This window comes from Chiroxiphia lanceolata, chromosome 21 (genome assembly GCF_009829145.1).
Source record: "Chiroxiphia lanceolata isolate bChiLan1 chromosome 21, bChiLan1.pri, whole genome shotgun sequence".
Taxonomy (NCBI): Eukaryota; Metazoa; Chordata; class Aves; order Passeriformes; family Pipridae; genus Chiroxiphia; species Chiroxiphia lanceolata.
Window position 1 is genome coordinate 9,011,195 of NC_045657.1, and position 26,965 is coordinate 9,038,159.

At 59.8% G+C, this 26,965-nt stretch overlaps 1 protein-coding gene across 2 annotated transcripts; it reads right to left on the reverse strand.

Annotated features, from left to right (window-relative positions):
• Positions 1–142: 142 nt before the first annotated feature.
• On the reverse strand, positions 143–25,147 carry STXBP1 (syntaxin binding protein 1). Of its 2 annotated transcripts, XM_032708042.1 has the most exons (20): positions 24,794–24,999; positions 14,669–14,718; positions 14,441–14,522; positions 13,558–13,634; positions 13,239–13,317; positions 12,683–12,786; positions 11,724–11,872; positions 11,283–11,367; positions 10,980–11,110; positions 10,468–10,575; positions 10,291–10,351; positions 9,602–9,667; positions 9,370–9,450; positions 9,141–9,279; positions 8,070–8,179; positions 7,802–7,903; positions 6,717–6,802; positions 4,169–4,323; positions 3,071–3,195; positions 143–1,938 (listed from the first exon to the last, which is right to left on the reverse strand). In XM_032708042.1, exons 1-19 carry the CDS (start codon positions 24,828–24,830, stop codon positions 3,086–3,088), a joined length of 1,812 nt encoding a protein of 603 aa, XP_032563933.1. In that variant the 5' UTR covers positions 24,831–24,999; the 3' UTR covers positions 143–1,938; positions 3,071–3,085. The 2 variants fall into 2 exon arrangements, with proteins under 2 accessions (XP_032563933.1, XP_032563934.1); XM_032708043.1 differs by lacking the exon at positions 3,071–3,195 and having other exon boundaries at positions 24,794–25,147.
• Between the last annotated feature and the right edge of the window lie 1,818 nt (positions 25,148–26,965).

Genomic DNA, 26,965 nt, shown 5'->3' on the forward strand with positions numbered 1-26,965 from the left:
TCCAAAGCCGTTTCTCGGGGGGAGTTTTGGCATCACCCCGCCAGGATCCCTCTCTTGGAGGCGTGTGGGGCTGGGTGGGGTATTTCCCTACATCTTTTCCCTGTTTTCCTGGCCCCCAACGAGTGGCACAGCACAGCCCCAGTTGCACTAGGGATGGAGATCGCTTTTATTTAGTCACTCGAGTGCTTTAGTACAGAAGAACAGATATACAGAGATGATACATGTTTGTGCTTCAACACTTTCAAACATTTAGATTCCAGTAATTTCAAGGTAAACAAGTTCCAAGACAGACTAGATTATTTTTTTTTTTTTAAAGTTTTCCTTTTTGATAAATTATTTTTTATATAAATAACTGTAACAGAAAAAAAAAATAATAATAATTATAATAATGTCCAACATACAAGATCCTGAAGCATTTGCATTGCTAAACCAAGAAGGAACAAAAACGGGCTGGGAGGACCAAGGGGGGGAACCAACAAATATCAGTGCAATGATACAGCCTTTGCCCTAAAAATATATATTTAACTTTATGGGCAAGGAGCAGACGGGGAGGGAAGGGGGGGCTAACCACCAACGAGGCAAGAAAGAGCAATTTGGGGGAAGGAAAAGGGGGGGTGTCACAGCCTTTGGGAGGAGAGAGAACAAAACCATAGACCCCAAAATATTGCAGTGCATCTAATGGCAGGGGAAGGGGGGGGGGGGCAATCCAGGGGGTGGAAAATAAAAAAAGCCCAACTAAAATCAAGAGGTTTGGGGAAATCACTATACACCAAGCTTGTAAGAACGTCACGAGACACAGTCATTAATATACACAGAGTCCAGAGGGTTTTGGGGTGGGCCCAGAGGGTTTTGGGGTGGGCCCAGAGGGTTGGGGAGGCCTGGAGGGTTTAGGGGAGTCCAGAGGGCTTGGGGTGGGCTCAGAGGGTTGGGGAGGCCCCAAAGGGTTTGGGAAGGGGGCCCAGAAGGTTTTTTGGGGGGGGCCTCGGGGCGACGGCAGGCTCAGAAACGCTTCACCACGGGACGACACGAGTGGGGCCGGGCACGGGGCACTGAGCTTCCTTTGGGATGGATGGAGAGGTATCCAGGGGTAGATATTCTATATATATATATATATAAAAATAATTTTTATATATATATATATATATATATATATTTGAAGGAGTCCCCGGAGAGGAGGAGGTCAGGCTGAGCAGGGCAGAGCAGTGGTCGTGCAAGCGAACGAGCCCCATCTCCAAGTTTTGACCGTTTTGGTCCCTTTTCACATGGGAATTGCCACAGCGTGAAGCGTCCCGGCTGCACCTCCCTCACACCCCCACCCACCCCCGGGCACAGCTGGCAGGGGCTCCCACCACCCCAAAGAGCCATGGGACAGCAGGTGGTGGTGGGGACCCCCCATCCTGCGCCGGCTGGAGCGATGTGGGGTGTCCGTCCATCCATCCTTCCACCCACCCCAACGAGGAGCAACTTCCCCAAAAAAACGGTGTTTTCCCCACTATTTTCCCACCATATTCACTAGCAATGGGCAGATGGTTACTCAGAAACGAGCTCCTGGGCGCTTCCCACGGCATCAGCTACAAATATATAGATTTTTCTTTTTTTTTTTCCTTTTTCTCTTAAACACAATGCATCCATTTTCTTAATATATATATATATATATATTATTTTTTTTTTTTTGGCTGTTGTCCCCTCCCTGTGGATAAAATGAGATGGGTTGGGGGGAGGAGAGGCAGCGGGAGGGGAGGGGTCAACACAAGAACAAGAGAGAGAAGCTGTGCCCGCTGGGTGCAGGGTGGCACCCGGGGCCGGGCGCCCGGCGGGGACGTGGGTCGGCATCGAGTGGTGACGGCGTTTCCTCTTAACTGCTGCTCTCTTCCTCTGTTTTATTGAGTTTCTTCAGCGTGTCCAGCAGTTTCTGTGGGGTGAGGATGTGCGTGGACCCTGTGGGAGCGGAGGAAAAGGGGTGGGGGGGTGAGGAATCAGCGATGGGTTTGGGACACCTCCCCGTCCCCGCTGTCCCGGGCCCCCCTTACCTGGCGGCGCCGGCCCCGCGCCGCTGGAAATGCTTGCGGGGAAATGCACGTCTGTGGGGAAGGGGAAGGGGCGTGTGGGGGCGTGGATAACGGGAAAGGGGGGGAGAGGGAGGGATGAAGGCGATGGATGGAGCTGGAGGGACGAGGAAGGGGCCGGGAGGTGCCTGTGTAGGGGGGTCGTGGCAGCGGGGTCGCTACTGGAACCTTCGGGGATGCAGGAGGGCGAGGTGGGGGATGCAGGTGGGCAGCGGGGAGCAGCTGGCATGGAGGGACATTCCATAGGTCCCCAGGGAGCAGCAGGCATGGAGGGTCATTCCACAGGTCCCCCAGCCTGCAGGGAGCATCCTGGGATCAGAGGGGTGGCTGGGAAGGGGACGGGTGAGAGGGGAGGAGGAAAAGGGCTCTCGCCTTCTGCTGCACCCACCACATTGCCCACGCCAGCCCGTGCCCTGCAGGGACCAGCACACGGGGGATGCCATGGGGAGTCTCACCAGGAAAACCACCAGCAGCTAAACCCCAGCAGAAGGTCTGGGGGTCTACAACCTCAGGGGGCTCCTGCCCATCCAAGGGGTTCAACTGCTGCAAGAGCAAACCTGAGCTGCCTGGGGATTCCAGCCCTGCAACCATGGCAGTGCCCAGCCTGTGCTGGGGTCTCCACCCTGTGCCCACTGCTGCCTGCTCTTCCCCGGGCACTGAACCCCCAGCCCTGCTCCAGCAGCAGCATCCCGGGGTGTTCCATCCCTCTGCCCAGCCCTGGGACACCTCCCTGGGCAGGCAGGACCCCGACCCGCCGCCCCCAGCCCTGGCAAGGGGGGACTCATGGCATGAAGGAGCCGGCCAGGTCTGGCCAAGAGACATGGCAGAGGGGTGATGGAGCGACACTGGATGCTTTTCCACCTGGGAGGAGGAACCGCAAGCATTTTCTTATCAGAGAACCCCCCGGGACCCAACACAACAACCAAAGAGAGGAGGACCGGAAGAATCAAAGAAAACCCTTCGGGGAGGAAGAGTTTCTTTTTTCATTAATAAGCTGCCTTTACTTGGTTTTCTTTGGCTCACTCCATTGCTGGAGCCTGATCCTCAAATGATACCCTAGTGGAGTCCCTGAAGTCGGGGTGCCTCAGGTCCATGAGAAATTTGGTGGGAGTGAGAATGTGAGTAGAACCTGCAGGAGAACAGAGCGGGGCTGACGGCCGTGCCGAGGCTCCCCCCCACCACCACCACCTGCTTTTGGGGTGAGGAAGGACCCGGGTGGACCCAGAGCATCGGAGGCGCATGCAGGGGATGGTCCCCGGAGAGAGGCGGGATGGGATGGGATGGGATGGGTGTCCAGTGACAGGGGGACACATCCACGGGCAGCAGGAGGTCATGGAGATGGGATGCTGTTCCCAAGGAGCTGATGAGATGCCAACAACAGGCTCCACCAGCCATCCTGGGCAAGAATCCAGGGACCAGGAATCCACATGAGACGCTGAGAGGAGCCTGCCCCTGCCCTACAAGGTGTGTATCCAAGCTGTGCTTCCCTGAGGAATTTTAGGGCACTTAAAAGCTCCTTGCTAACGTCTGGTAGAGCTTCCACTGTGTCCCCTCTGCCTGACCCACAGCTCCTCTGGGACGCTGAGACTGAGCACACAAATGTCCTGTTGCCCAGAGCCCCTCAGGAGGGCTGTGCCCAGGATTCCCCTCCTGGGAAGCTCAGGGGCATGAGCTGAGCTGGAGGTTTCACCCCTCTGATCCCTGCCTGGGGCGAGGGACCCGCTGCTGGGGTTAATGCCACCCGTGAGAACCTTGTCCTGCCCAACAGGAAAACACATCTCCCATTTGCACAACTCGTGGTTTGCTTTTTCCTTCCTCTAATGACCCCAAGAACGAGCAACACAGGTGCAGCAGGAGCTGCCAAAACCTCCTTCCCTCTCACCCAGCCCTGCTCAGGCCAAACCAACCAGAGAGACAAAAAAACCAGGGAGCCGAAATGAGGATGGGTGGAGTGACGCAACCCGGATGGGAGCGACGAGGAGAAAAACCCTTCCGCAGAGTCCCAGCTCCCGCAGACGTCTGGAGCCGGGAACCGGCGGGATGCGAGCGTGGGATGAGCACAGGCAGCACCCAGGGGTGGGCCCGGGGGGGTCCCCACTCACCTATTAGCACCTCCCACTTGCCGCTGGCTTGTGTCACCTCGTAGGCGCAGCGCATCTCGTTCATGCTCACCCCGCCCAGGATGAAGATGATGAGGCGGGGCCCGCTGCGGTACTCGCCCGGAGCCTTGTTCTTGTGCCAGTGGCCGTAGCGGGCACTGAGGGAGGAAGAGGAGGGTGAAGGAGGGCACGAAGCAGCACCTCTCGGCTAAAGAACGCACTGGTTTGCTCCCAGGTGGGGCAGGAGGAGCGTGGTTTTCCAGTGGTGAGCGCGGCTTGAGGTTACGGGCTGGGAAAGTGAGGAATGGGATGGCTGGGGGGAAACTAAGGAATGGGATGGCTGCAGGGAAACTGAGGAATGGGATGGCTGGAGGGAAATTGAGATACAGGATGCCTGAAGGGAAAATCAGGCATGGGATGGCTGGAGGGAAAATGAGGAATGGGATGGCTGGAGGGAAGCTGAGGAATGGGATGGCTGGAGGGAAAATGAGGAATGGGATGGTTGGAGGGAAGCTGAGGAATGGGATGTCTGGAGGGAAATTGAGATACAGGATGCCTGAAGGGAAAATCAGGCATGGGATGGCTGGAGGGAAAATGAGGAATGGGATATCTGGAGGGAAGCTGAGGAATGGGATGGCTGCAGGGAAATGGAGGAATGGGATGGCTGCAAGGAAGTTGAGGAATGGGATGGCTGGAAGGAAGTTGAGGAATGGGATGGCTGGAAGGAAATGGAGATACAGGATGCCTGAAGGGGAAATCAGGCACAGGATGGCTGGAGGGAAGTTGAGAAATGGGATGTCTGAAGGGAAACTGAGGAATGGGATGTCTGGGGGAAATGGAAGTATGGGATTCCTGTAGAGAAATAGAAACACAGGATGTCTGGAGGGAAGCCATGGAATGGGATGGCTGCAAGGAAGTTGAGGAATGGGATGTCTGGAGGGAAACTGAGGAATGGGATGGCTGGAGGGAAATGGAGGAATGGGATGTCTGCAGGGAAATTGAGATACAGGATGCCTGAAGGGGAAATCAGGCACGAGGTCACTGGAGGGAAAACAAGGAATGGGATGGCTGGAGGGAAGCTGAGGAATGGGATGGCTGCAGGGAAGCTGAGGAATGGGATGTCTGCAGGGAAATTGAGGAATGAGATGGCTGCAAGGAAGTTGAGGAATGGGATGTCTGGAAGGAAATTGAGATACAGGATGCCTGAAGGGGAAATCAGGCACGGGGTGGCTGGAGGGAAAACAAGGAATGGGATGGCTGGAAGGAAGCTGAGGAATGGGATGGCTGCAAGGAAGTTGAGGAATGGGATGACTGGAGGGAAACTGAGATACAGGATGCCTGAAGGGGAAATCAGGCACAGGATGGTTGGAGGGAAGTTGAGAAATTAGATGTCTGAAGGGAAGCCGAGGAATGGAATGTCTACAGGGAAATTGAGGAATGGGATGTCTGGAGGGAAACTGAGATACAGGATGACTGAAGAGAAAATCAGGCATGGGATGTCTGGAGGGAAAACAAGGAATCGGATGTCTGGGGGAAATGGAAGTATGGGATTCCTGTAGGGAAATGGAAACATAGGATGTCTGGAGGGAAGCTGAGGAATGGGATGGCTGCAAGGAAGTTGAGGAATGGGATGTCTGGAGGGAAACTGAGGAATGGGATGGCTGGAGGGAAATGGAGGAATGGGATGTCTGCAGGGAAATTGAGATACAGGATGCCTGAAGGGGAAATCAGGCATGGGGTGGCTGGAGGGAAGCTGAGGAATGGGATGTCTGGAGGGAAACTGAGACACAGGATGACTGAAGAGAAAATCAGGCATGGGATGTCTGGAGGGAAAACAAGGAATGGGATGTCTGGAGGGAAACTGAGGCATGGGATGACTGAGGGAAGCTGGAGGGAAACTCAGGTATGGGGATGTCTGGAGAGATAATGGAGAATGGGATGTCTGGAGGGAACCTGAGACATGGGATTCCTAAAGGGAAATGGAGGCACAGGATGTCTGGAGGGAAACTGAGGCACGGGATGCCTGAAAGGAAATGGAGGCATTGGATTCCAGTTTTCCTGAAGGGAAACTGAGGAATGGGATGCCTGAGGGGAAACTGAGCTACTGGATGCCTTAATGAGCACAGAGCAGCTCATGGACCTGCTGCTGGATCCAGCCCCTGGGGCCAGGAGGGATGGATGCTGATGGTGATCCTGGTGAGGATGCACTGGGGGAGGACAGGGAGAGCCTGATCCAGGTGAGGATGCCCAGGGGAGGATAGGGGGAGCCTGATCCAGGTGAGGATACACTGGAGGAGGACGGGGGGACCCTGATCCAGGTGAGGGTGCCCAGGGGAGGACAGGGAGAGCCTGATCCAGGTGAGGATGCCCAGGGGAGGACAGGGAGAGCCTGATCCAGGTGAGGATGCCCAGGGGAGGACAGGGAGAGCCTGATCCAGGTGAGGATGCCCAGGGAGGATGGGGGGAGCCTGATCCAGGTGAGGATGCCCAGGGGAGGACAAGGGGACCCTGATCCAGGTGAGGATGCCCAGGGGAGGACGGGGGGACCCACCTGACAGCAGTGGTGCTGAAGGAGGCGGAGGAGCGGGTGGAGATGTACGGGTAGTGCTTGGTGTCCAGCTTGTCATCGATGGCATCCTGTGGGCAGACAGCCATGGACTCAGGGTCAGTGAGGAGCCAGGCACAGCCTCTGGCCTCAGAGCCCCTCAGGAGGGCTGTGCCCAGGATTCCCCTCCTGGGAAGCTCAGGGGCATGAGCTGAGCTGGAGGTTTCTCCCCTGTGATCCCCTCCCTGCTGCTTCACCAGTGCTGGAGGGTTAATGCCACCCATGAGACCTTGGTGAGGTGCTGCTGCCCTGGGTAGGCCCCTCTGGCCCTGGGGATGGGGTTTAGGGGTGTCCTGGGTATGAAGCCACCCCCAGGGAGTTTGTGACAAAGGAAAGCATGAGCTCTGTGGTTTTGGGAATCAAGGGAGCTGAGGCTCTGCTTGTCTCAGTGCCTGGGAGCAGAGGCAGCACTGATATCCCCCTCCCCAAAATGTGGCTCCAGGGTCGGTCTGTCTGTCTGTCTGAGTGGGTGAAATGTCTGCTGGGGACTGCTTTTGGTGCCTGGGATCCCCCAGCTCTGCACAGAACCAAGGAGGACACCCTGATTTGAGGGGTGGGAGGGAGGGAGCGGGTCAGGACAAAGGTAGTGTCTGGAAAAACTCACTTTTTAGCTTTGCTCAGGGCTACCCAAGCACAGAGCTCCTGGGATAGCTCCTGTGGGTACAGGCACAGCTGTGCAGAGCTATCCCTGTCCCCTGGGGCAGCTGGGACATGGGCAAGGCTGTGATGAGGCCACCGAGCCGTGTCCATGGTGGCACAAACAGGTGGCACACACACACACACACAACCAACCAGTCTGTTACTGCATTTTGTGCTGCAGGGATGCCATGCAAGCCATACATCCTACCTGGGGCCAACACGCTCGTGGAGGCCAGGAAAGCCCCCCAGAACATTCCAATCCCAGCCTGGAGGGCCCGTGTCGGGGAAAGGTGTCAGGGTTTGGCTAAGAGCAGCCAGCTCTCTGCAGGTCCCTTCCTGGGTGGATCTGGGGTCCCTGCTCTGCCCCCTCAGCCCTGTCCTTGCTGGCTCACCTCCATGATGTCCTTGATCACCGGGGTCCATCGGGAGAGCTGGTAGGTCTGCTCGCTGATCCGCTCCTTCCGCTCGGGCTTGCTGCGGCGGCGCAGGGTGGACTGGGCACAGGGAGCACAGGGACACCCTGAGACACGGGGGCTGCGGCAGGGGGACCACCCACAGGGGTGCCAGGGGCATCCCGGGGGGGTTTGTGGCTCCCAGAACAGAGCCAGGGTCCTCCCTCCCTCCCAGAGGGCAGCAGGAGCACACAGAGGGCACACTCACGTCTGTGATGATGGGCACCCCGAGGTGGGCCATGTTGGTGATGATCTCGCTGTCCTCTGCTGGGATCTGGGCGTGCTGGATCAGCTTGTTCAGGTTCTCCTCGGTGATACCTGCAAGTGCAATGGGGACATGGTGTCCTGAGGAATGCCTTCCACGGGGATACAGCCCCTCCATGGGGTACAGCCCCTCCATGGGGATACAGCCCCTCCACGAGGTACAGCCCTTCCATGGGGATACAGCCCCTCCATGGGGTACAGCCTCTCCATGGGGTACAGCCCCTCCATGGGGACACAGCCCTTCCATGGGGTACAGCCCCTCCATGGGGATACAGCCCCTCCACGAGGTACAGCCCTTCCATGGGGATACAGCCCCTCCATGGGGTACAGCCTCTCCATGGGGTACAGCCTCTCCATGGGGTACAGCCCCTCCATGGGGATACAGCCCCTCCATAGGGTACAGCCCCTCCATGGGGATACAGCCCCTCCACGAGGTACAGCCCTTCCATGGGGTACAGCCCCTCCATGGGGATACAGCCCCTCCATGGGGATACAGCCCCTCCATGGGGTACAGCCCCTCCACGGGATACAGCCCCTCCATGGGGTACAGCCTCTCCATGGGGATACAGTCCTTCCATGGGGATACAGCCCCTCCATGGGGTACAGCCTCTCCATGGGGATACAGTCCTTCCATGGGGATACAGCCCCTCCATGGGGTACAGCCTCTCCATGGGGATACAGCCCTTCCATGGGGATACAGCCCCTCCACAGGGATACAGCCCCTCCATGGGGGTACAGCCCCTCCATGGGGTACAGCCTCTCCATGGGGATACAGCCTCTCCATGGGGATACAGCCTCTCCATGGGGATAGAGCCCCTCCATGGGGTACAGCCCCTCCATGGGGTACAGCCCCTCCATGGGGTACAGCCCCTCCATGGGGATACATTCCCTCCACTGCTGCCTTAGGACACCCAGCCTGGTGCTGCTCAGGGAGGCAGGGCTGGGCTTTTCCACCTGGCTTATCCTGGCCAAAGCTGGGAGCTGCCTGCACCCACCCCTGCCCAGGTGTCCTCACCATTCTTCAGGAAGATGTAGAGCAGGATGATGCGGATCTTGTCATAGGTGCTGACATTCCCATCCAGCAGGATGGGCACGATGGCCCTCATGGGGTCCTTGATCTTCTCGCCCTCGGCATCGGTGCCCATGGCCAGGTCCTGCAGAGAACACACGTGCTCATCCCCCCTCCACCCTGCCAGGACGGTGCTGCCAGGGGGGATGTGGGGCTGGGGGGGCTGGTTTGGTACCTGCTCGACTCTGCAGAGCTTGTCCACAGTGCCCTGGTAGTGCTTCATGCAGTCCTCAGCCAGGTGCAGGTGGGTGGAGTACTGGGGAGACACGAGGGGCCACCCTTGCAGTGCTGGCAGCAGCCAAAGGTCCCCGTGCCACCACCCACGGCCAGGGACACTCCAGGGAGTGCTGCCACCTCCTGCTCCCAGGGTGGGCCCAGTCACTGAACACAATCCTCCCTCCTCATACCTTGCTGAGCTCCTTTTGGTACTGTGGCATCTTCTTCAGCATCTGGGACAGGTCTCTCATGGTGGTCTGCGAGGGAAGGGGATGTGGTCACTCTCCCTCGGGACTTGGGGGCCATGAGCAGAGAGGGGATGACCCCACCAAGGACTTCTGTGCCCATGTGATCCCCTCAGGGGGGTTTGGTGACACCTGATGTGTCACTGCCAGGTCTCCTCGGCTGCAGTTGAGGGGCAGGGGGGTCCTGCAGCTCTGTGAACTGGAGTGTCAGGGGGACAAATCCCCCAAGGACCTTCCCCCGGGCCCACCCTGTGCCTGGCTGGGGCTGAGATGGTCCTTTCAGCTCCTGGCCACTCCTAAATCCTATTTCCACCAGGGTCCCCTCACTGCCACCAACTCAGGGGCTCTGCAAGGGAACAGGCTGGGGACACAGGCAGCTGCTGTGGGGGTACACGGACCTTGTGCTGGGGGCAAACTGATCCCTGTGGTGTGATGCCTTCCCAAGGAACCCCATTTCCCCAGCCTCGGGTGTAGGGCTGACACCCCACAGCCATCTCCCCCCATCAGGGACCTGAGCACCCTTGTCCCTTTGCAGAGATGCCCACTGGGTGCCCCCAGGAGACTCCACCATGTGCCAGTCCATGGCTGAGGCCCCTGGATGCTCATCCCTGGTTTGGCAGATGCAGCCAGGTCACCTTATCACCCGTGTTCATCCTCTTGCTTGAAGAAAACTCCTTCAGGGACCGGGTCACCTCCCTGGGGAGAGGAGGAGGGCAGAGCTGTGAGCAGGGAGGGGACCCTCACAGAGGGGTGGGTGGCAATGCCAAGCCAATGTCCCACCCAGATGGCAAACAGCCCATGGGGACACTCACTGGGACACCTCAGCGATGTGTTTGTGGCGCAGGGTGACCCACAGGTCGTCATCCTCATCCAGGAGAACCTCCTTAATCCGGGCCTCTCCAATGCCACTTGTCTCATACCTGGGAAAAGGGGAGGGAGTGTCATGGTGGGAATGGGGCTGAGGGGGCACACAGCCCCCTCACTGCCTGGGTTTAGGGAAATGGGGGGACATGGGGGGACCTGGGGGGACATGGGGGGACACTGAGGCTCTTCTGGCTCTGCCAGCAGCAAGGTGAAGTTATTTCAACTCTCACCTTCTTGTACCCCTTCACCTACTAAATGTTGGGAAGGGGCCAAGGGCTGGAAAAGCCCCTTTTGCCCCAGTCCTGCCCACCCCACGTGCCAGACTGCAGGCAGGACCGGTGGCTCCCAATGGATGGAAGAGGCTCATGATGGATGGAGGGATGCTGAGCTTCCAACCCCTGCTGGAGGGCTGGACTGGGGGTGCCCACGGGGGTGGAGGGGATGGCAGTGCTGCACTCACTTGTAGACATCGTTCTCGATGGGCAGCAGGTCGTAGCTCATGGCCTGGAAGGTCAGCTCGTGCAGCACCGGGGAAGCGGGATCGAAGCCACGGTCCAGGATGAGGAGCTGGGAGCGAGCCTTGTCTGGACCCTGTGGGGGTCAACACCGAGGCTGAGGGTTCCACCAGCCCCACAAGTCCTCAGGAGAAGCTGTTCTGGGGTCCCTGCTCAGGGTCTGTGACTGCCCTGGGGCAGAGCTCCAGCGGGACTTCAGGAGCGAAGCATCACCCCCACACCCTCCCTGGGGCACCATCCCCACTCACCTCGCCCATGGTGGGGTCATCAGCCTTGTAGGCATCCAGCTTGTCCTGGATGAGCTGTGCCAGCATGGCATTGTCCTTGTAATCCCTGGGGGAGGCAGGGGCACAGGTCAGCTCCCCAGGGCACGGCACGGGGAGGTGACATCGCCTTCCCTTGGCTCGTGGGAGAGGGACCTGAGCAGGTTTGGTTGCCCACTCCCACCTCTCCTTGCTGAGCTCCACTTTGCCGTGGCACCACTTAAGTCCCAACGCCCCCAGCTCTGCAGAGCATCAACCCTGAGCCTGTTCACCCTGAGCACAGACGTCTGTCTGTCCGTCCCACCACCCCCACGCCTGGAGCAGCACCGGGCACAGCAGAGCCTCACCCCTGCCCTGTGCTGGGCACACCCTGGTGCTGCTGGGGCAGCAGGGCAGGTCCCAGGGGTGTCCCCACGCCGCCCTTACCCCCGGTACCGCACGGCTGGGTACTCCTTGAGCGTGGCACAGAGCGTGGCGATCTGCTCCGCCAGCCGCTCCAGGATCGGGTTCTTCATCTGCGCCTTGTGGGGGCTGTAAAAGCTCTGGAAGGAGTCGGCTGAATCCAGGGAGTAAACCTGGGGGGGGGTGGGAGGGAGGTCAGAGGGGGTGTCTGGAGGAGAGCAGCCCTGGGTAGGTTTGGGAACCAGATTCATGCCCAGATAAAGGTCCCAGCTGAGCCTGAGACAGGGCAGCCAGAGCTCAGTGTTGCTCAGGGCATCCCTCAGGCTTTCAGCTGCCAGCTCCGGGCCCTGATGCCTTCCCCAGCTCCAGCTCCAGGGCACAGTCCCTACCCTGATGGGCTCCCTGGACCCCAGCTCCAGCTCCATGTGTACCCCCCAGGTGAGCAGGGCAGGGCAGGAGACCCCCTACCCACAGCAGTCACCTGCTCCCAGGCAGGGAATCAGAGACCCAGGGGTGGCAGGGACACACTGCTCCCCAGCTGAGCTCCCAGTAAAGACCAGAAGCCAATTTGGCTGCACATGGAGATGCCAAGAGATGCCACTGCCCAGAAATGCTGAGGATTGAAGGGCTGATGGTACCGAGTGGGTCTGGCACCACCTCCCCCCGGACCCTCGTGTGCCCAGCAGGGGCACGTGGCACAGGGTCAGCTCCCTGGTGCCCTTGGCTGGTGGGGAGGCAGAGCTGGCCAACAGCAGCTGCTGGCAGGGGGCCAAGGCAGGGCACCAGCCAAATCCCCCGGGGCGGATCAGCTCGGGAAGTAGTCACAGGAGACAGGGAGGAAGGGTTGAGCGGGGCCGGGGAGCCAGCCTGGGATGCAGAGCTGTTACACAAAGCCCCACGGGCTGGGGAAGGGCCCAGAGCATCCCCTGGCAGTGCCATCCCCTGCAGCACCGCAGGGGGGACAGTGCCCAGCCCGGCCTCACCTGGGACTCGGAGGGGAGGAAGGCAATGTTGATCTCCGTCAGGGTTTTGATGACCTTGGCGGCGCGGGACTTCACCAGCTCGTTGAACAGGGCATCGGGACAGGCTGGGAGGGGGGAGGAGGAGGAGGGTAGAGCTCAGCATCCCTCCATCCTCCCTCCTCCATAGTCCCTCCCTCTATCCTCCCTCCCTCTATCCTCCTTCCCTCCATCCTCCCTCCCTCCATCCTCCGTCCTCCATCCTCTATCCCTCCATCCTCCTTCCCTCCATCCTCCTTCCCTCCATCCTCCTTCCCTCCATCCTCCCTCCTCCCTCCCTCCATCTTCCCTCCATCCCTCTCTCCTCCCTCCCTCCATCCTCCATTCCTCCATCCTCCCTCCCTCCCTCCATCCTTCCTCCCTCCATTCTCCCTCCATCCTCCCTCCCTCCATTCTCCTTCCTTCCTCCCTCCATCCCTCCATCCTCCCTCCCTCCCTCCGTCCATCCTCTATCCTTCCATCCTCCCTCCCTGCTTGCTTGCACCCCGTTAAACACTTTCCCCCTGCTCTGGGTACTCACAGTCAGTGAAGAAGACATGGGCAGCTCTGTACTTGGAGGTGGGGGGATCCTTGAAGTCGTTGATGAGGGAGTGGATGGACTGGAAGAGAGAGGGATCAGCTGGGCTGGGCAGGGTGGCACCCTGGACATCTCAGCAGCATCACCCAGCATCCTCCCTCCTGGCACAGGGGGAGCTCTGCTCCGCCATCCCACTGTCCCAGAGGCACCATCGGCCTCACTGGAGCCAGGATGCTTCCTATGGGCACACTGCCCATCCCAGCATGGACATCCCACTGTCTCATCCTTGCCAAATTCCCTGCACCCCACCCCGTGTCCTCACCTTCTCCGAGGGGGTGATGAGATAAACGGCCTCCAGGCTGGGCAGTGGCTCCCGGCGCTTGTTGATGTCTTCCACAACTGGGGGGGGAAAACAGGGATTGTGGCAGGGATCAGTGTGGGCAGGGATCAGTGTGGGCAGGGGCACTTGGAGACCCCACGGTTGTTGGATACCCCCCAGCAGCACAGGGGATGTCGTGGGGGTCTGATATCCCATGGCAGCACAGGGGATGTGGGGGTTGTTGGATATCCCATGGCAGCACAGGGCCAGCCCTGCCAACCCTTCCATGTCCAAAACACACCCTGGCACTCACCCCTGCCCACCCAGGAGATGCACCCACCCCATCCCAGCCCTGTGGTCCCTGCTGTGTGTGTGGGCACCTGGCCAGGTCCCAGGGGCCACTGATCTGTCTGTGCTCCCATGCTGCTGTTCCCTTGGTTTATCCTCACATTCCCTGCCAGGGGGGACCACCTGGGGGTGATGCTGTGGCTCTACCCAAGCTGGGGCAAAACCCCATTGCCCCCAACACCTCCCAGTGCCCAGCCTGGGGTTTCCTTCTCCTTTCTGAGCGTTGCAGGGAGCTATTTATTTACAGGGCTGACATAAAACACCACCTGGTCTCCTCCTTGGATTGAGGTCCTGCCAGGAGACAGGGTGTTCTGGCTGCTCCAGCCCCAGCAGGCAAGGAGGGACCTGTGGAACACCAGCCTGGCACCAAGAGCTGCCCACGAGCCATGGGAGGTGTGGTGGCTCCATCCCAAGTGGGGTAGGGCTGGGTGGGGGCTGTGCCCTCTGCCTTGTGCCAGCCTGGAGATGCCTCTGGTACAGAGGGAGGTTCTGCCCTTGCCACGGGGAGGTTTGTGGGCTGCAGGGAGCTGCTACTCACTGGTTATGCCCTCTGTCATGATGTCTGTCATCTTGCAGCAGGAGGAGAGCATCCGCATGCTGAGCTGGTCCACCACCAGCACCTGGGGAGAGGGGCTGTGAGGGGGGGACACGGCACGGGCTGCCCTTCCCCACCCCTTCCCCACCCTGGGGAACTCCCTGCCTGCACCTGCTCCCTCCCTCCCACCCTCCTCCTCCTCTCCTGGCCCCCCCAAAGTTCGGTGCTCACCTTCCATTCCCCCTTCTTCTTCACTTTCCGGATCACATCGTGCATAATCTCTGGAAGAAAAGGGAATATGGGGAAGGGTGAGCACCCCAGCTTCCACCCTGGGGCACCCCAGGGGCCGTCAGCAGCAGTGGGGGCTGTGCCAGAGGCACCAAAATCCCCCACCATGAGCCCCAGTGCCTTAACTGGGGACGTGGGGAGTGCCTTAGTCCCCCAGTGCCTTAACTGGGAACATGGGGAGTGAGCCCCAGCCCCCCAGTGCCTTAACTGGGGCCGTGGGGAGGGGATGGGGGTAGTTTTGGGGTGCCCAGGGAGGGGCAGTCTCCCCCCAGCCCTGTTTTCCTCTCGTGCTTGGCACGAACAGATGGAGTCCAGGCTGGTGGGTCTGGGGGTCCCTCTGGGGAGCCTGGGGGCCACCCCACATGTCTCAGCCCTAATCCAAAGTGCCAGGAAAACAACAGCAGCTTAAGAGCTTCTTTTAGAAACAAGAATCAAGCAGCCTGAGCCTGTTCCTTGTAATCCCTCACAATCCCATTTCACCTCCCGCGGCTGCCGGGCTTATGCAACCAGCTGGGACTCCTCAGGGACCCCTCAGGGCTGCTCCCCATGGGGTGGGGGTTCAGGCAACACAAGGGGGCCCTGGCAGAGGGATGGGGATGCCACCTTTGGGGCTGAGTTGTAGGAAGGGGGTTTCAAGCCTTGCCAGAGTCGGTATTGCCCTCCTGCCAGACACACGTGCTGCCTAAACATCTGTTTTGGAGGATGTGAGATGCCTCCCAAACCCTGAATGTCCCCTTTGACCCTGGTGTGGGAACCATCACCCCTCACAGAGTAGGGATGTGCCAGGGAATGCCCAGCTGAGCCTGAGGAAAAGAGTCTGCCCCATGTCCCTGTGCAAAGCTTCTCCCTGGATTCCATCCCCGGAGGGTTTTGCGCTTACCCCACCCCCGGTCTCAGGGACAGGGATGGAAATGCCCAATTAAAACCCAATTAAAAAATGTTTCTAAATTAGAAAACAGAGGTGTGGGCACCCCATTGCTGAAGGTGTCACCCTGCCAGCCTTGGGACCCTTCCTGTGGGAGTCACCCCCAGGGTAAAGCCCAGCACCGGTGCCAGCAGGGATAAAACAGGAGCCTGTGAGCATCTGTCTGTCCTGCTGGAAAACCTGGGAGCAGCCATTCCTCCCACTGCACATCCACCTCCTTCCCACCAACATCCACCTCAGGGGAGCCCCAGAAGGGCCTTGAATTCGGGGTCCTGCCTGCCCTTGGTCACTCTCCAGGGGCAAAGGGGGTGCAGGGCAGCTCCAGGCTGGAAAAGGGGGGATGGAGGGTAACTGGGTACCTGAGCTGGGCAAAGCCCACCTAGATTCAGTCACCCACACAGCAAACAAGTGAACCAGGAATTGTCCTTGCCACAGGCAGGAGCTGCCCAGTCCTGCTCCCTGGTGCCTGGCTGGCACAGCAGTGTGGCTGGGAAGGAGGGATGTGCTGGCATCCCTCCCCTCCCCTCCATTACTCACGTTTGGCTCCTTCCCCAGAGCAAGGATCCAGCAATAACAGTGCTGTTTACAAGGCCCCATCCCACCCCACGGCCCCAATCCCAGCAAAGCACGGGGGGCCAGGGTGGTGCACCACGTGCCAGGCAGAGATTCCAGCTGGGAAAGGGGCGGGAAGAAGCAGCAGGCAGGAAGAAAATCCCTTTTCAGGAAGAGATCCTGTCCCTGTGATGAGAATGCTGCCCTGATCCAGGGCTGGGAGGAAGGAAGGGAGGAAGGAAGGAGGTAACGAGCGTCCTGGGGCCCAGGGGAAGGTGCTGGCAGAGCAAAGGCTCCCATGGGTTGGTCCTGTGGTGCTCTCAGCACCCTCCACTTGCTGTGGAGAGGGAGGGATGGGGGGCCCAGGGTAGGGAAGCCCAAAAAGGGCTCCCAAATTGCTGCCTCAGCCACTCCTGAGCTTGTCCTCGCTGCAGGGGACATTTTGTCCCCAGTGCCCAGCTTTGTGGGAATGCTGTGTCCCTTCTGCACATGATGGGCTGAGCTGGATGGAGGATGCTCGGGGGGAGCACCTGCCTGGCTGCAAAGAGTGCTGTCCTGTCCCCCAGCCCCATCCTGGCACCAAAATGGGCCTCCCAGAGCAGGAACTGGGCGCCTCAGAGGGTGACTGCTCTGAGCTTTGTGGTTTCAGGGTATTCATGCCCTGGTCAGAGATGGGCCCCCAGGCACAGCTGTTCCCTACACTGATGTCCTCTCCTGCCTCCACCTTGGGTCAGATTTGGCTGCCAGAGGCAGCTCAGAGCCCAGGCAGAGCTGGGAAAGAGGAAGATCCACAGAGCATCCTCCAAAGAGGCTCCAGGGTCCTGCCCAAGGGCACAGACTGGAGATGAGTGTCACATCTGGAGGACACAGGGCCACGAGCTTCCCCTCCTGGCTGTCCCTGCAGCAGCCATCAAACCCCCAGCTTAGGGAAGAGTGGTCTGGATTCCCAGGGGATTTGGCAGCTCCTCCATTCCCTGAGGTCCCCAAGTCACTCCAGGTCACCTCCCAGCAAGTGGTGCCCTCACATTCCTCATCAGTGGGTCAGATGTTGCCGCCCATGTCCTCAAATGGTCCCCAAAGAGTTTTTGGGCTCCAGCATCAGTTGGTGATGTTCACAGCCAAGCTTTTCAGAGCCAAGCTTTTCATCTTGGAGATAAAACCACGTTTTAGGAATAAAAAATACTATGAGCAACTCATACAGCGCCTCCAACACTTGGCTTGTCTGGACCTACCACATCACATCTATTCCTTCAGGCTGGAAGAATTTTAATTCCAATTTCTACCAAGAACAGACCACACAGACAGCTCTGCACTCCTCCTCCAACAGCAGAGCCTATGGATAGGGCAGGACAATTCCCCTGTGGGATGGAGAAACCCTGGAGCAACACGGCCCTAAAAGTTTTGCTCTAACCATGCAGGTGACACGTTAGAGCCCCACCACATCTTCATGGGACCCACCCCCTGCAGTGAGACTTGTCCTTGGGGTGACACGTGCCATGGAAATGACCCACTGCATTGTGTCACAAGTTGGTGACACGGTGGCCTAGTAGGAGCTGAGCCCATCCCTCCCTCCGAGAGGCTTAGCCCAGGTTATTTATACTGAGCTGCCTGGGCAGCCTTTCTCCAGCCCCGCCCTGTCCTGCTCAGGTATGGACACAGCAACTGGACCTGGGGGAAGAGGGAGCATCCCCTCCATGGCTGGTGCCCACACCAACTAAGCTGTGGCCAAGCAGGGCCTGTGCTGAGATGGACCCATTTTGGGATGCCCCAAGTCCATTATCCCGCTTCAGAACGAGCCTGGAAGCTGATGAGCAGCCCTGGTGGAAGCAGTAAAGCCTTGTCCTGGCCTCCACCCCACCCTGGGACACCAGGCCAGCGGGGGATGCTGCAGCCAGGGACATTCCAGCTTTAGTGCTGGTCCCAGCCTGTCCCACACCAGCAGTGATGGTCAAGCCCTTCCCTCCTGGAGCAGTGAGACCAAACTCCTGCTGCTCAGAAATGCTCCTTTGCTGCCACACCCTCGGACCTCACCAGGGCCTGATGTGGGACAGGAAGATGGAACTGCTCTGTGGGCATGGATTGCCCAAGGTCCTACAAGGAAAAGTGGCCCCAGCCATGGGCTTTTCACTCTCCACATGTTTTGGGATCCCAAATCCCTGAGCAGCTCCAGAGAGCCGGATCACAGAAATCCACAGTGAGGTTTGCTCAAGGTTTGCTCAAGACCCACTTCTCCTAAAAAGCTGTCAGGCTGCATCTCCCAGACGAACATGTTTGGCTTTGGGTTGGCCTGGCAACTGCTTTTGTGCTGGTTCATTAACTCATTGCTCAAGACAGTGTGAATGTTACACTGATACAACCACGTCTGGATGTAGTGGAGCACGTCCCCACCTCTGAACATCCTCAGCCAGGGCTCTCCAAGCACCAACCCCAAGCTGTCCCAAATAAAACAGGCATCATGGACCACAGGATGACAGGAATGGCACTCAATGACCATTCTGACAGGAGATAATTTCACTGGCAGGAGGCCAAGCCCACCTGATGTCCTTCAGCACAGCTAAGAACCACCCAGGGATGGTTTGAGCCTGGAGATTGCTGTGCCCATAACCCAAGCAAGTCTCAAACATCTCCCCTCCAGCAGTCCACGAACACCCACTCATCTCACTGGACTGTGCCCACCTGGACCCCTCAGCCTTCCTGGGGGACACATCCCTCACGTGGGAACCTGCTGCTCCAGCTGCAGGAGGTCCTGCATGGGCAGAACTGCCCAGGCTGAGCTTCATCCTCCTCTCCTCAGCCCTGGACGAGGTGAACTTCAGTATTCCCACATCCAGAGCAGCACCACACTCTCCCTCCTGCCTGCTGGTGCGAGTGCCACGTGTTGAAGCCACGCTGAGCAGTGTTTGTGCTGCTCTGGGGACCTGTGTGGCTCTGCTGGGGCTCCAGAGTCACGGATTAGTCACGCTAATCGTAGTAACCTGTGATTAGTTCCTCCTTTCCCTATTTGAACTGCTCTCCTGGAGGATCTGTGTATTTATACCTGCTGGCCACAGCCTCGGGAAACCTGCACAGCCTGGAGAGGAGGAGAACAGAGACCCGGAGGTCTTGAACCCTAGAAGTTGAGTAACACACCCAGAAGTAAAAAAAGGGAAATGAAATGCCTGATGACACCCATGAATCACTGTGACTGCCCTGGAGAAACAGGGTAAAAATCACAAGGGTTTTCACTGTAGGATCAGGCACGTGGTGGCATTGTTGGGGTGTCCTGGGCAGGGCCAGGAGCTGGACTTTGATGGTCCTTGTGGGTCCTTTCCAGCTCAGGAAATTCTATGATCACTCCTGGCAGTTTCCTTGGGTCTGCACAAGGATCTGGGAGTTCAGCAGGGTTTCTCTGTTCAGGTAGAACCAGTGACCCACAGACCTTCAGGTCCCTGCTGAAGGCATCACCTTGTGCTTGTCCTCTCCCTCTGGGTGTTTCCATCCCCAGCAGACACTGTCTGTCCCTGGCTGTCAGTGGCTGTAGGTGCTGGTGGGGTGGCCAACGTTGGTGGTGTTTCAGTGCCAAGAGGAGCCCAGAGCAGCAGGAGAGCACACACAGGATGTCACAGCGACCTGGAGGGGAGGTCACCTTCTCCCAGGGGTGGGTCACTCTCTCCTACAAGTGTGGCTGTGACTTTTTGAGCCGGTTCTGCTCTGTCTTGAACCACAGTAGAGAAAAACCCCAACACACTGGGGCTCTTCAGGTTGGGCTTGGTGGGAATCCAGGCTGGGCTGTGCCCACAGATGCCAGGCACGGGCTGATGGATGGCTGAGCTGCTCCAGCTCTGAGTGGTCTTCACCGTTCCTTTAGTGGCCCAAGGTCAAACCATCTGATGGGCTCCAGAAAAGACCCTCCAGCACACGTGTCTGTGACATCCATGTGTCTGTGTGTGCACAGGGTGATGTGGGAGCCCACAAATCACTGCACCTTCAGCCTGATCTATTTTTGGAATCTCCAGAGCCAAGTTCCTTCCCTGAGCTGTGAGTTGGTGGACGCAGCATCTGCTCCTCAGCGTGTAACCAAAAAGCCATGTGATGATGATTCTCCTTTTAAATGTGTTGATTTGGTGGCAGGAAGGAGGGAATCTCTCCTGGGATGTTCTCCCTGAGAGGTGCAGGGGATTTAGACCCAGATCACACTGTTCAAGAGGGAAATAAGTCCTCTGTGGCAATGGCTTTTTCAACCTTGCAGACACTGGTGGGTGGATGCAGACCTGCCAAACGGAGGGTTGTCACTCTTGGTCACCTTCCATGGTCACATATGGGCAAGAGTTTCTCAGCTCCTGGTGCAGAGCATGGTCTGGAGACTGAAAATCCTCTGCAATGCCTGTGAAGGTGAGTCCTGAATTTTGTATCTGTTTTTTCAAGCTTTTCCAACACAGAGCTGGTACTGGAGGTGAGACAGATCCTGGTGACAGAGCTACAGGCCCCAGCAGAGGCTTTGCCAAGCTTCCTGTACTGTTCCTGTCAGGCTGGTGGGCTCCAAGGAGCTGGAGACTGGGTGGGTGGGCTGCCCAGGACGTAACTGGCTTCAGGATCTGCTCCCATCCATGGTGAGGACAGGGCACAGAGACCTCTCCTCCTCACCCATCCACCTCTCCATCAGGCTGGGATCATGCCCATGCAGGCAGGAGGATCCATGTGCATCCCTGCAATGGTCCCACTGGCCCAGCAGCCCTGAGCCCTTCACTGCCTCCTCTTCCTCTGCTTGGCAGAGGCCTTGCCAGACCTGGGGCAGCACACAAACTGTATCCTGGGCACTGAGCTGGGCTCAGAGCACCCTCCACGAGCGGCATCTGGGCCTGGAAGCTCCCTGTGCCCACAGCACGGGGTGCTGGGAGCTGTGAGGTGCCCAAGCAGCCGGGGTGAGTCACGTAGCAACCGCCCTGCAGCAGGTCCCCAGGGCTGTGCCCCGGGGCTGGCAGTGCCCCAGCCCTGCCTGTGCCTCCTCCCTATCCCTGGAGGTGCAGCACAGCATGAACTTGGCACCCTGAGTCATCACGTCCCAGCACACTCAGGCAGGGGTGGGCCCTGGAGAGGCATAGAGGGGGACACGGGTGACATGATGGGGACAAGAGTGACAGGGCAGGCAGTGGGTGCTGTCTGTGGGTGCTGGGGGCCTCATCCAGGTGGGATTTAGCTGTGGGGCTCCTCGGCATGGCCCTGGCAGGAGGCCCCTGGCACAGGTCAGCTCTGTAGGAGGCTGCCCAGGTGAGGATGCTCCGTGGGAGGATCAGCTGGTGTCCTGGGGGAAAGGTGTTTTCTTGCTGTCTCTGCAAGGCAGCAGAGCACTTCCTTATCCCAGGGCTCCTCTGCTTCTCCCAGCTGTCCCTGACAGCAACAGGAGCAGGAGAAGCCTTTGGGGAGGTTGAAGGGGTCCAGGGTTTTGGGATCCAGTGGCTCCATAGGCTCCAGCCACGTGTTCTGCAGCAGGCCCCTTGGGTGCAGGCACTGCTTGGGTGTCACCCCTGCAGCACAGCCTGTCTTGCCTCGCTGCTGACGGGTCAGGGAAGTAAAAATCAGCCTCCTCCTCCTCCTCCTCCTGCTCTCCACTGCAGGCTGCTGCAGGAGAGCCAGGACCAGGCTGGGCAGGGGAAGCTTGGGGCAGATTGCCCTGAAAAGATCCAAGGAGCCCTGGGGCACAAGAGGATAGGAGGGATATCCACCTGGGGGGGGTCAGATGAAGATTTGGAGATGGGTGTCCTCACCCACGCTTGAGGGAGATCTTTCCAGCCAGCACCAGGACACAGTGTTTGGTTGTCCAGAGGGGCTTGCTGGGAGGTGGCACAGAGGGAATACAAGGCACAGCAGAAGGAACCTGGTCCTCAGGTACCTCTGGGGCCAAGTGCACTCAGCTCCAACCCCAGCCAGTCCTGGAGGGATGCAGCCACCACTGCTGGACGCTGCAGGAAGGTGCAGGGACAGCCCCCCCAGCAGACACCCCACAGCTCTGGGGGGGTCACAACCCAGCTCTACCCTTCTCTGGCAACACTCGCCCACCTCACCCCCCTGCCCACCGCCTGCCACCTCCTCAGAGGCCTCCAAAACCCGTCTTGTCATGGCACCAGTTGGTCAGAGGAATAATCCGGGTCTGGAGGGAAGCCAGGGCAGAATGCAGCTCCGGAGGGGGGGCTGGCGGAGCGAGCCATGGCAACGCGGCAGCATCCTTCCCATCCTTCCCTTCCTTCCCATCCTTCCCTTCCTCACGAGGAGGGAACCCAGCAGAGATGTCCTGCCTCAGGGTCAGCCCCAGGCTCGGACCTCCTGCTCCTTAGGAGCAAACATCTCCTGCAGGAAAACCTCCAGGGAGTCCCAGCCCGAGGGCAGGCTGGCGCAGCGGGAGCCAGGGAATCTCGTGCCAGCCGCACCGGTGCCCAGGGACGGGGGCAGTCTGGAGAGCAGGCTCACCCTAACTCAGGGGGAGCAGCTCCCCTTGAAAACAGCCCCCCCAGGCGGGCACTGACCCACCAAGCCCAGGAGCTTCCCGTGGCAGCACCCTGACCCCCGTGGGAGGGTAGGGCTGGCCCCCAGGGTGCCCCTCCAGGGTCCCATCCCTCGCTCCTCTGCAGTATTTTCCCTGCACAAACCCCGCTCCCTCCTTCCACCCACCCACGCTCCCCCGCCAGCCCCGCTACGGCAACTGATGCCCGGCTCTAAATTATCATTTTTTTCACTCTGGAATGATTTTCTTGGGGTTTTTTTCTTTTTGTTTTTCCCAGGGAAAGAAGGGAGCAGTTTGTCACCAAAGCCTGGAGGGAAGGATTGAGCCAGATTTCCGTGATGCTGCCTCGAACCTCTGCGTGCCTGTGTGTGTGTGTCTGTGCTCCCCCCCAGCCTGCTCCAGCGCAGAGACAATGAATGAAAATCAGGGACACGCAGTGGCGCTGGGCTCTGTCCCCTCTCTGCCGAGGGCACCGGAGGTGGCCCCGCCAGAGGGTGCGTGGGCGACGGGTCCATCCCCCCCCCTCGCCGCATCCAACCGGGCTGGGGGCAGCCCCTCTCCCCACTTCAGATGCGAGGGGACCACCCCCCCGCAAAATAAATCACAGCAAAGCACCCGATCCAACCTCCCCCCTCCCCAAAGCCCATCCTGCAGCACAGACACACCGGGACACTTCCCTGCCTTTCCCCATCCATTTTGGGCTCTTATCCCCATTGCAGCACCGGGGAAGGGGGGGGGAGGATGTCGCAGCCCCCCATCCCCGGGGGGGTGGAGGTGACGGTGGGGGGAGCGCGGCAGGGCCATCAACCCACGGGAATCCCCGCGCTGTGTGTCCCCCCCCCCGTAATCTCCCCCCTCCCTCCCAAAAAAACACCACCCACCCGATCACACCACCAGCCCCGGCCGCGCCATCTGCAGCGGGCGCGGGAGGGCGGGGGGGAATCACCCACGGCCACGGACGGCACGCCAAAAAAAAACCCCAAACCAATAAAATAATAATAAAATAATAAAAAAAAAAAAACCCGGCCGCGTCTGGCCACGCTGCCACGGAAATAAACCCTGCGAGAGGCGGGGAGGAGGAGGAGGAGGAAGGCTCATGGCTGCGGGGGGAAGTTCCCACCGGTTCCTGCCCTTTCGGCTTTTCCATTTTCTCGTTTGTTTTTTGGTTTTTTTTTGGCGGCGCGGAGCTTTTCCGCCGTAATTTTGCCCCGGGGGAAAGGGTCGCCCCCCTTCCCTCCTCCGGCCTCGGGTGTTTCGGAGAAAAACCCCCCTCCTCCCTCCGCGCTTCCCCCCGGGAGAATATCGCCTTGCAACAGCCGGGAAGGAGGAAGCGCAGCCGGGGAACGATCGTGCCGTGCCCCCGCCCGCGGCTCCCGGGAATATTCCCGGCCGGGAATAGACCCCCGCGGGATGCCCGAGGCCGGAGGGGTGGGTTTGGGCTTGGGGAGGGATAAGAAGGAGGGGGGGGGAGGGCCACGGCGGCCCCCCGGATGGGGGGAGCAAAGTCACGTCCGGGGAAATAATGATAATAATAATAATAATCATCATGGAAATAATACCAAAAATTAAAAAAAAATATCGCCGTTTCAGCGGGATTCGCTGCAGAACAAAGCGGGAGGGCCCGGCCTGGCACTGCGCTGGGGGTGAAGGGGGATTCAGGGGGGTGGTCTGCACAGCCCTGTGCCCCCCCTCCCGGGGCTCAGCCCCCCCTCCCCGTGGGGCGGTTGTTTGGGGGGCACGGGGGGATGGGGGGGCACAACGGGGGGGCTCCAGGGCCTCTCGCTTCCCTCTCCCCCACCCCTTCTTTCTCCCCCCACCCCAGCACTGCAGAAAAAAACCCCCAAGAGCCGCAAAAATCCCACAAATAAACCCCGGAAGGTGACAGCACCCACGACCCCAAACCCCCCCAAAACCCATCGGCGCGTCCCCCGTGGGGGTGTCCCGTGTCCCCCCCCACGCCCCGAGGGTCCCGTATTGCGCATCCGCAGCATCCCCCCCACCCCCGGCAAGGGCAGCCCCCCCAGTCCGAGCCCCCCCTCCTCCCGCCACCCCCGCGCAGTTTAACCGCGTTTCCCACCCCCCCTCCCCACCCCACGGGGGGCGCGGATCTTACTCTCTCCCACCACAGCCTTGAGTCCGATGGGGGCCATGTCTCCGTGCCGGGGCGGGGGGGGGGCGCAGCGCCCTGGGGAGGGTGGGTTTTGGGGAGGGGAGGGTCACCCACAGGCACACACGGCCGGGCGAGGCTGCGGGTGGCGGCGCAGGGATGCGGAGGGAGGAGGGAAGAGGGAGGAGGACCTGGGGGGAGCGGGGGGGAGGTTGCGGGGGGGGCGGATCGAGGTTGGGAGGGGGTTGCGGGGAGGGGCGGTGCGGAGGGCTCAGCTGACCGGGGCGGGGCTTGATGTGACGTCACAGGACACGCCCAGGCCACGCCCCGTTGGATGCCACGCCTCCCGCGCCGCAGCGCCCGCGGCGGAGCGCCCTCTGCGACCGGGAGCCGGTACTGCAACGGGGAGCGACCACAGACACACCCCCGGCATCGCCCCGCACACGGAATCACACACAGACACACACACGGCATCATCCCGCACACGGAATCACACACAGACACACACACGGCATCATCCCGCACATAGAATCACACACAGACACACCCCCGGCATCATCCCGCACATGGAATCACACACAGACACACGGCATCATCCTGCACATGGAATCATCCACAGATACACACACCCCCGGCATCGCCCCACACACGGAATCACACACAGACACATCCCCGGCATCATCCTGCACACGGCATCACACACAGACACACCCCCGGCATCGCCCCGCACACGGAATCACACACAGACACATCCCCGGTATCATCCTGCACACGGCATCACACACAGACACACACACGGCATCGTCCCGCACATGGAATCACACACAGACACACCCCCGGCATCGCCCCCGCACATGACATCGCCCCCGCACAGGCATCACCCTCAGACACACTAGCGGCATTGCCCCGCACACGGAATCACACACAGACAACCCCCGGCATCGCCCCACAGACAGAATCACGCACAGACACACCCCCGCCACCCCACGGTTCACGGAATCACGCACAGACACACACACACAGAGCATCACTCCGCACACGGCGTCACCCACAGACACGGCCCCGCACGCAGCATCACACACCGACACACAGCCGGCACCTCCCCGCACACGGCGGCACCCGCAGACGCACACTCGGAATCCTTCTGCACCCGCAATCCCCCCGCACACGGCATCGCCCCGCACCCAGCATCCCCCCCGCTCTCAGCATCCACACGCACACAGACAACATCCCCCCCTGCCCGCACCCGGCATCCCCCTCCCCTGCACTCAGCACCCACACACATCCCCGGCGTCCCCCCCGCTCCCGCATCCAACATCACAGACACACAGACACACAGACACACAGACACACAGAGCAATCCCCTGCCACCGACATCCCCCCAAAAACACCCAGCATCCCCCCAAACACACCCGGCATCCCTCCAAACACACCCGGCATCCCCCCAAACACCCCCACCATCCCCAAACACACCCGGCATCCCCCCAAACACACCCGGCATCCCCCCCAAACACACCCACCATCCCCCCCCCAAACACACCCGGTATCCCCCCCCCAAACACACCCACCTTCCCCCCCCCAAACACACCCGGCATCCCCCCCCCAAACACACTCGACATCCCCCCCAAACACACCCACCATCCCCAAACACACCTACCACCCCCCCCCAAACACACCCACCATCCCCCCCCAAACACACCCGGCATCCCCCCCCCAAACACACTCGACATCCCCCCAAACACACCCACCATCCCCCCCAAACACACCCACCATCCCCCCGCCAAACACACTCGACATCCCCTCTACACACACCTGACATCCCCCCAGACACATCTGCCGTCCCCCCCAAACACCCGGCATCCCCCCAAACACACCCGGCTTCCCCCTGCACCCAGTATCACCCCCGGACCCAACATCACCCTTCCTCCAACCAGCAGCCCCTCCCTCACCCAGGACTTCCCCAGCCCCGCACCCCCCAGGACTCAGCTCTGCCCCCCCGGGTTTATTTTGGCAGCGCCAAAGCAAAGCACTGCCCCTCCTCACCCCCAGGGCTGCAGCCAGGGCAGGGGGGAGAGGTCTTTAGGGTGAATCAGGCTTATTTCCCACTAAAATATCTTCCCACAAATAGGGGCTCGGTTGCCTTGTGCCCTCCCACGTCACGACGGGCACGGCTGAGGC